This window comes from Eriocheir sinensis, chromosome 24, assembly GCF_024679095.1.
Source record: "Eriocheir sinensis breed Jianghai 21 chromosome 24, ASM2467909v1, whole genome shotgun sequence".
Taxonomy (NCBI): Eukaryota; Metazoa; Arthropoda; class Malacostraca; order Decapoda; family Varunidae; genus Eriocheir; species Eriocheir sinensis.
Genome location: NC_066532.1, coordinates 11,907,656 through 11,917,597, shown reverse-complemented (window position 1 = coordinate 11,917,597; position 9,942 = coordinate 11,907,656). Strand labels below are relative to the sequence as shown.

The 9,942-nt window shown below is 48.7% G+C and overlaps 1 protein-coding gene across 1 annotated transcript; it reads left to right on the top strand.

The window, feature by feature from the left end:
* Positions 1-524: 524 nt before the first annotated feature.
* On the top strand, positions 525-4,482 carry LOC127002844 (uncharacterized). The gene is made up of 3 exons (XM_050869061.1): positions 525-1,298; positions 2,451-2,614; positions 3,592-4,482. Exons 1-3 carry the CDS (start codon positions 1,211-1,213, stop codon positions 4,480-4,482), a joined length of 1,143 nt encoding a protein of 380 aa, XP_050725018.1. The 5' UTR covers positions 525-1,210.
* The last annotated feature ends 5,460 nt before the right edge of the window (positions 4,483-9,942 follow it).

The following is a 9,942-nucleotide window of genomic DNA, read 5'->3' as shown; positions in this document are numbered from 1 at the left end:
ATTAAACCAGTCCTTTTTTCCCTTTTCTTAAGGTTTGTATTCTGGTACAAACTTCTTAACCCCTGTTTTATATGCCTCCATAAAAATATCATACTTTTCTTGCACTTCACGTGTTCCCATTAGCTCATCCCAGTCCAGCTCTCTGTAATATTTCCTAAGATTTTCCACGTTTGCCTTAATATAGTTTAGCCTGTTTCTTTTATGTGATTCATCCTCTTCACTTCCTTCCTCCTCCGTTTCTATCCCTATGATTACATGGTCACTCTTTCCCAGAGGGTATCCGTACCTTAATTCATCCTTCAAGTGTATTTCTCTCGTTAACACCAGGTCCAGTCTCCCCGGTTCGTCGTCACTTCTATATCTAGTGTGTGTGTGTGTGTGTGTGTGTGTGTGTGTGTCCATCTATCTATCTATCTTATTTACATTTCAGTGAATATATCTCTACGTGTATCTGTATTTACATATCTATCCATGTAAAATGAGCGGCCAAGGGAGAGCCCGTAATGAGGTTTTTTTTCCAGTGCAGGAGGCAGCTCAAGGGCAGACAAAGCAAAGAATAAACAAAAAGCCCGCCGGCGACGCTCCTACAAAGAGTTGATGGCAGGGAACGAGGCTACTGTTACGGGCTGCTTCTGGGCGCCTGCTCGGCGGGCCCGTGCCTCCGTCGCTGCTCGACGGCTGCTACTCGTGTCTGTGGCGGCGGCGGAGGTATCCCCACCCCCGTAACGAGCTTTGCATCGCTCGCTCCTCCTTACAGGGCCGCCTTTTGGCCAAAGGCCCTGTCCCCCTATTAAAGGGGAAAAGCTCTAAGACAAGAGGGTCAAAACACAATGGAAAGGTGTCTTGACTGCTGATGCTCCTCTTTAAAGTGTTAAGTCACAGCCAGAAGGAAGCAGTGATGGAGGGAAGGCCCCTTGAAAGTGTTAAGTTACAGACAGAAGGAAGCAGTGATGGAGGGAAGGCCCCTTGAAAGTGTTAAGTCACAGCCAGAAGGAAGCAGTGATGGAGGGAAGGCCCCTTGAAAGTGTTAAGTTACAGACAGAAGGAAGCAGTGATGGAGGGAAGGCCCCTTGAAAGTGTTAAGTTACAGACAGAAGGAAGCAGTGATGGAGGGAAGGCCCCTTGTAAGTGTTAAGTTACAGACAGAAGGAAGCAGTGATGGAGGGAAGGCCCCTTGAAAGTGTTAAGTTACAGACAGAAGGAAGCAGTGATGGAGGGAAGGCCCCTTGAAAGTGTTAAGTCACAGCCAGAAGGAAGCAGTGATGGAGGGAAGGCCTCTATAAAGCATGCAGTCATAGGTAGGTTGACATACAAAGTAAAACTTTATTCCTTCCAACCAGTGACATCTTAAGTAATGGACGGCGAATTTTGGAAAATCAACCGCTTTGGTGCGAATCGTCATAAACCTTATTTCTGGGGCTACAGAAGTGTTTTTGGTAACAATCGACGGCAAAATGCAAGGGCTATATTATTAATAAGCGACCGTGCTCAAAAAACGACTCGAAAGGGTAACAAATCGAATAAATTCGCAAAAAACGTCTCTGAAAAAAACTTTTTTGAGTTCCTAACCTTGAAACCCACTCATTTTTTGAGAATTTAAAAAAACGTATTAAACTACCAATGTGCTTTCCAATATGATGCATAACATTTCCCTACTTCCAGTAGTTTCGTCGCTAGAGCTCGAAACGTAAACCCTTTTGAGAGCGATTTTGACGAACTCCAGACACTTTGTCGTTTTTGTCTAGTGTTGCATTGTTATTGCCTCTAGAAGGCTGTAATTTGTCATGTATCCCCTCTTGGCAATGTAGTTTGACCAGCTCGAAGGAATTTGTGATAGCTCGATTCCAAGTTTGTCGTCGAGCCGTCACAAAATAGCCTATTTTTCGGCCTTTTTGCCGGGATTTGGACACGTCCTAGTTTTTTGCTTTTATCTTTTTTTATTTAGTTAGTGCTTTCCATTTTTTGTCTTCTGATTATTGATCTGTGTTAATAGAGCTTTTATTTGCCACCAAGCACACCTTCCTAGCTTCAGTAGTTTTTGCTCGAGCTTGACCAGAAGTCGCGACGAAAATTCGCCGAATCTGACTCATCTCACGCACATTGGTAGGGCTAATGTATTTGTAAAATAATTATTTTGAAATCCTCAAAAAATGAGTGGGTTTCAAGGTTGGGATCTCAAAAAGTTTTTTCAGAGCCGTTTTTTGCCAATTTATTCGATTTTTTACCATTTCGAGTCGGTCATTGAGCCCAGTCGCTTATTAATAAATATAGCCCTTTCATTTTGCCGTCGATTGATACCAAAAACATTTCTGTAGCCCCGGAAATAAGGGGGTTATGGCGATTCGCACCACAGCGGTTGATTTTCCAAAATTCACGGGCACGGCTTATTGACAAGGCTGGGGCAAGTTTCCGGTCCATAGTGTAGGGTTCATTGCTCCAACCCTTCACAGGCGACAAGGCCAGGTTACTCAAATCCCTGAGGCACCTCTCCAAGAAGGCCATCAACAAGACCTTCCCCAGGTCCTTCTACACTGCCTTGCACCTCGCGACCGAGAACAACTTCCCCAAGCTGATGACCGCCCTGCTGGAGGCCGGCGCGGACCCCAACAACCAGGTGCTGTGCAGGGGGAAGGGAGGAAGGGGGGGACATGACAGATTGACAGAGAGAGAGAGAGAGAGAGAGAGAGAGAGAGAGAGAGAGAGAGAGAGAGAGAGAGAGAGAGAGAGAGAGAGAGAGTAACATGAATGGAGGTAAGTATAGACATATAAATAGATACAGACAGACTGAGATAAAACAAGAGTGAGAGGAAGGAAGGGAAGTACACAGACAGAAAGATAAACATAAACAGCTAGAGAAGGAAGAGAGGGAAGCAGATACAGGGATAGGGATTAAATGAGAGTAGGAGGATGAGAAGGGGGATAGATACATGGATACAGATAGATAAAGAAACAGAGTAAGAGGATGCCACAACCTTAGCCACAGGACGGAAGCTCTCTAACTCCTTTCAACGGTCGCCCCAGCCATTCCAGAACACACTCCTACACACCCTCCCTCCCTTTCTCCATCCCATCCTGACACACCACATGCACCTCTTACAAAGCTCTGCACCACTGCATATACACGTAACTTCCTTCCCTCCATACAACTCACTACAGGCGAATGTTTCTTGTAACTAAAGAAATACTGTCCCTTCACACCATTACTAAAGTCTGGCATATTTCCCGGACCTGTCAGGGAGGAAACACTGTCCCCTTGTAGAAATATATTCCCTTCACACCATTACTAGAGTCTGGCATATTTCCAGGACCTGTCAGGGAGGTAACACTGTCCCCTTGTAGAAGCATTGTCCCTTCGCACCATTACTAGAGTCTTGCATATTTCCTGGACCTGTCTTGGAGGAAACACTGTCCTCTTGTAGAAGCATTGTCCCTTCACACCATTACTAGAGTCTGGCATATTTCCTGGACCTGTCTTGGAGGAAACACTGTCCCCTTGTACAAATATTGTCCCTTCATACCATTACTAGAGTCTTGCATATTTCCTGGATGTGACGAAATTGTTCTTGTCAGTAAAGTCTTGACCATTTCCAGGACCACTCACGGAGCATGTTCTGTCCCCTTCACTACGCCGCCCAGAAAGGTAACGCGGAGGTGGTCAAGGCCCTCGTGGAGAAAGGTGCCAACCCCAATGCCAAGGAAGGGCAGTTTGGCAACACGGCCCTCCACCTCCTCGCCAAACACTTTAAGACCGACGAAGACTCCTACAAGGCCTGTCTAGATGCCCTCCTGGCCTGCAACAAGACTTTCGTGGTTGTCCTCAACTTGAAGAGACAGTCTCCGCTCTCCATGGCCACCCACAGGGGCTGTAGCCACATGGTGAAGCAGCTTATATACAAGGGGGCGAACATTAAGGTAACTTATGGCAACGGAACCATTGAGGATCTTATCAAGAATGAGTTATCTGACTTGCTGGACTCCATCGACTCCTCCGCCATCGTTGAGCCACAAAGGCACCTCAGCGAGGTGCTCTACAACGCTCTGATCCGCCGTGACATTGAACTCTTTCGGGAGATCCTGGACGAGACTGAGGAAGACGAGTCACAGTCCATGAAGTCAGCACTGAAGAAGGACCACGGGAAGTACACGCTGCTGATGTATGCATGCAAGGAAGGACTGACGGACTTTGTGAAGGAGTTGCTGAAGCGCGGTGCTGACCCTTCACAGCAGGACCAGACCAGCAAGATGAACCCGATCCTATTCGCAGCACAGCACGGCTACTACAAAATGCTCAGGCTCCTGCTGCTGGCGCTGAGCGGCCAGGATGACCCGAACACAGACTGCAGGAAGGTGAAGGCCGCCCTAAAGAAGACAGATGACAGGGGGCAGACGGCTCTGCACAAGGTAGTCAGGAGGGAGTATGACAATAAAGAAGAAGGCGTTGATTACTCCAAGTGTCTGGAGCTGCTACTAGACAAGAAATGATTGCTGGACCGGGATGTGCAGGCAGAGCTCGGGTACACAGAGGAACAGTCCCAAGACATGAATGCAAAGTATAGGATTACTTTCACGGACAAATGTTTGGTGAATTTAGATGCACAGGATAAGTCAGGGTCCACAGCTCTGCATCACGCTGTTCACTTTGAGGACCAGAGCTTTGTGCGTGAGCTCGTCCTCAGCGGGGCAAGTCTCGCCATCAAGAACCAGTTTGGGACGCTGGCCATCTCCCGCATCCATCCGTCAGTCCTGGAGGAGGTGCTCAACAACTGCATCAAGTCACATAACAATGAAATCGACTTTACCTTTAAAATCACCTTCCACTACAATATACTGGCACCCAAACAGACGCCGCAGCAGCCGGAGATGGAGTGCCTGAAGCACCTGAGTGCCTCACGTGAGCACCAACACCTCCTCAAGCACCCCGTGATTGACACGCTCCTGTCCCTGAAGTGGCAGAAGATCCGGAAACTCTTCTACTTGAACATCCTGGTGTACATGGCCTTCCTCATCCTCCTGACAACCTATATCCTTCTCTTCTGTGGGACCTTCACACCCTCGACGGATGCTGGCCCAAGTGGACACAATGCCACAGCCAAAACAGGCATTCCAGACCCAAGTGGACACAATGCCACAGCCAAAACAGGCATTCCAGACCCAAGTGGACACAATGCCACAGCCAAAACAGGCATTCCAGACCCAAGAGGACACAATGTCACAGCCAACACAGGCGTTCCAGACCCAAGTGGACACAATGTCACATCCAACACAGGCGTTCCAGACCCAAGTGGACAAAATGTCACATCCAACACAGGCGTTCCAGACCCAAGAGGACACAATGCCACATCCAACACAGGCGTTCCAGACCCAAGTGGACACAATGTCACATCCAACACAGGCGTTCCAGACCCAAGTGGACACAATGTCACATCCAACACAGGCGTTCCAGACCCAAGTGGACAAAATGTCACATCCAACACAGGCGTTCCAGACCCAAGAGGACACAATGCCACATCCAACACAGGCGTTCCAGACCCAAGTGGACAAAATGTCACATCCAACACAGGCGTTCCAGACCCAAGAGGACACAATGCCACATCCAACACAGGCGTTCCAGACCCAAGAGGACACAATGCCACATCCAACACAGGCGTTCCAGACCCAAGAGGACACAATGCCACATCCAACACAGGCGTTCCAGACCCAAGTGGACACAATGTCACATCCAACACAGGCGTTCCAGACCCAAGTGGACAAAATGTCACATCCAACACAGGCGTTCCAGACCCAAGTGGACAAAATGTCACATCCAACACAGGCGTTCCAGACCCAAGTGGACACAATGTCACATCCAACACAGGCGTTCCAGACCCAAGTGGACAAAATGTCACATCCAACACAGGCGTTCCAGACCCAAGTGGACAAAATGTCACATCCAACACAGGCGTTCCAGACCCAAGTGGACAAAATGTCACATCCAACACAGGCGTTCCAGACCCAAGAGGACACAATGCCACAGCCAACACAGGCGATCCAGACCTAACAAAGGACAGCATGGCCCTCAAGATCAGCCTGCAAGTTCTAATCTTCATCTGCAACTTGTTTCTTGCAGTGAGGGAAGGGATTCAGTTCTATATCTCCTGGAAACGGTACGTGAAGAGATTTGAGAACTGGCTTGAGATCTTGATAATCCTTCTGACCTGCACGGTGCTGTTCATGCCCATGGAGGCGGCACCTCAGCAGAGCGTGTGTGCCTGGCTGATGCTGTTCTCGTGGATAGAGTTGATGTTGCTGATGGGGCAGCACCCACGCCTGTCCATCTACATCAACATGTTATCCATGGTCACCTTCAACTTCCTCAAATTCATTGCCATGTTCTCCTCCACGGTGGTGGCCTTCAGCATCAGCTTCTACCTGGTGTTCCAAGTGGACGAGCACTTCAACACCACCTCCTTCACCCCCTACTACAACTCCCTATTCAAGACCCTAACCATGACCACCGCGGAGATCGAGTACACGGGGCTCCCCCTCGATGCCTTCCCCGTCTCCTCGCACCTCCTCTACGTGGCCTTCGTGTTCCTCATCGTGCTCGTCCTCATGAACCTGCCCAACGCCCTGGCGATGAGCGACATCCACAAGATCCAGCAGCAGGCGGAGATCACGAGCTACAGGAGCAGGGTGGAGCAGGTGTCCTACTTTGAGTCTGTGTTCCTGGACAGCCCGCTGCACCACATCTTCCCGCGGTCGCTGCGGTGCTGTGAGGGAGGCGATGACAAGTGCTCCTTCGCGGCCTGTTGGGAGCACCACAGCCCCGCCAGGCAGCTCCTCAACCGCCTGGGACGCAGCACGTTCGTATTCCAGACCTGTCTCAGCGACAAGCAAAGCAGAGGTGTGTTACCAAACAGCAGCAAGGAAAACTGGTATGTCTGTGAGTGCCGCTGCTTCCAGCTGACGAAGGCGCAGATCAAGGCGGCCAAGGACGTGGTGCTGCAGAAGAAACGCACCGCGGCCAGCCTGGATCAGCTGATGGCTGTAGTGCTGGAGAAGGATCACGATGCAGCCAACGACCGCCTCTCAGGGCTGGAGTCTTGCATGAATCAGCTGATGGCCGCAGTTTTGTCCCTGACGGAGAGGGAGAAGGTGGACAAACATTTGGCTGGAGTAGGTAGGAAGACACCTACCGAACGGGCGCAAGCCACTCCCGGTGAGGTATATATGGGAGGTGAGAAGGGAGCTGAAGCCCTCCAAAGACCCTTCCCATGTCCTCACTAACCGTTTCCCTATTGTCTCACCAACACCGGAGAGTAGTTCAGCATGCTCTCTAAAGACAGATCCTCTCTTTATCACACAACATATACACCTTTTCCCAAAATTAAAATTTCAAAATGGCGCACATACACCAAGCCTCGGAGTCCCCGCCTGGGGGGGGACCACAAATTCCCCCAGGGAGGACTCCCCTTCTGGCTGCCGACCCGAGAGGTGTCTTGATAACTCCTCTAACCACTTTCTTCTCAATTTCTGCAACATTCGCGGTCTTCGCTCTAATTTTCATTCTGTGGAACATCATCTCTCCTCCTCTAAACCTCACCTTCTCTTCCTTATTGAAACACAGGTTTCTGAGGCTACTGACAGCAATCTCTACTCTGTTCCCTCCTACTATCTCTATCCTAAATTTCAATCCAAAGCTGAATGTTGCGCCTACGTGCGCAACGACATCACTTGCTCTCGTGCCCACGACCTTGACTCTTCTGAATTTTCCACCATCTGCCTAAGACTTCATTGTCATTCTATTACTAAATACATCTGTGCTGTTTATCTCTCACCTAACTCTACCAACTATGTAAAATTCTTTGACTATTTGAATTCTAAAGTGGAGCACATCTTGACCCACTCTCCCTTCGCTGAAATCTCCATCCTAGGAGATTTCAATGTTCACCACCAGCTTTGGCTTTCATCCTCTTTCACTGACCATCCTGGTGAACAAGCCTACAACTTTGCTATCCTCAACGACCTAGAGCAGTTGGTCCAGCACCCTACACGTATTCCCGACCGTCTTGGAGACCGGCCCAACATTCTAGACCTCTTCCTTACCTCAAACCCTTCTGTTTATTCTGTCAAACTGTTCTCTCCGTTGGGCTCCTCCGATCACAATCTTATTTCTGCATCCTGTCCTATCGCTCCTGTACACCCTCTGGACCCACCGAAGAGGCGATGCTTCTGGCATTTTGCTTCAGCTCGGTGGGATGACCTGAGGATGTACTTCTCCGATTTCCCGTGGAATGATTATTGCTTCCAGGATAGAGACCCCTCTGTGTGTGCTCAGCGCATCACAGAGGTGATTGTCTCTGGAATGGAGGCATACATTCCTCGTTCTTTCTCTACTCCTCACGCTAAAAAGCCTTGGTTTAATCACGCTTGTTCTCATGCTGTCAATGATAGAGAGGTAGCTCACAAAAGGTACCAGAGCCTTCAAACTAATGCTAATTATGAACTTTACATTTCTGCCCGAAATCGTGCCAAATCTATTCTCCGACTAACCAAAAATTCTTTCATTAATAGAAAATGCCAAAACCTTGCTTTCTCTAACTCTTCCCGTGACTTCTGGCATCTAGCCAAAAACATCTCCTCCAACTTCACTTCTTCATCTTTCCCTCCACTCCTCAGTCCTGACGGCAACACTGCCGTCTCATCTATCTCTAAGGCTGAACTCTTCTCCCAAACTTTTTCTAAAAACTCCACTCTGGACGATTCTGGGCATATTCCTCCTACTCATCCCCCCTCTGACTCCTTTATGCCTGTTATAAAGATTCTTCAAAATGATGTTTTCTATGCCCTCTCTGGCCTCAATCCTCAGAAGGCTTATGGACCTGATGGAGTGCCTCCTATTGTCCTTAAAAACTGTGCCTCCGTGCTGTCACCCTGCCTGGTGAAACTCTTTCGCCTCTGCCTGTCAACATCTACCTTTCCTTCTTGCTGGAAGTATGCTTTCATACAGCCTGTGCCTAAGAAGGGTGACCGCTCCAATCCCTCAAACTACCGTCCTATAGCTTTACTTTCTTGTCTATCTAAAGCTTTTGAATCAATCCTTAACCGGAAGATTCAAAAGCACCTTTCCACTTCTGACCTTCTATCTGATCGCCAGTATGGGTTCCGCAAGGGGCGTTCTACTGGTGATCTCCTAGCCTTCTTAACTGAATCTTGGTCATCCTCTCTTAGCCGTTTCGGTGAAACTTTTGCAATTGCGCTGGACATATCAAAAGCTTTTGATAGGGTCTGGCACAAATCTTTGCTTTCCAAACTACCCTCCTACGGTTTCTATCCTTCTCTCTGTACCTTTAACTCCAGTTTCCTTTCTGACCGTTCTATTTCTGCCGTGGTAGACGGTCACTGTTCTTCCCCTAAATCTATTAACAGTGGTGTCCCACAGGGTTCTGTCCTATCTCCCACTCTTTTTCTGTTGTTCATTGATGATCTTCTTTCCAAAACGAACTGTCCTATCCATTCCTACGCCGATGATTCCACTCTGCATTACTCAACTTCTTTTAATAGAAGACCCACCCTACAGGAACTTAACGACTCAAAGCTGGAGGCTGCAGAACGCTTAGCCTCAGGCCTTACTATTATTTCCGATTGGGGCAAGAAGAACCTGGTGTCCTTCAACGCCTCAAAAACACAGTTTCTCCACCTATCAACTCGACACAATCTTCCAAACAACTATCCCCTATTCTTTGACAACACCCAGCTATCACCTTCCTCAACACTAAACATCCTCGGTCTATCCTTAACTCAAAATCTCAACTGGAAACTTCATATCTCATCTCTTACTAAATCAGCTTCCTCGAGGCTGGGCGTTCTGTACCGTCTCCGCCAGTTCTTCTCCCCTGCACAGTTGCTGTCCATATACAGGGGCCTTGTCCGCCCTCGTATGGAGTATGCATCTCATGTGGG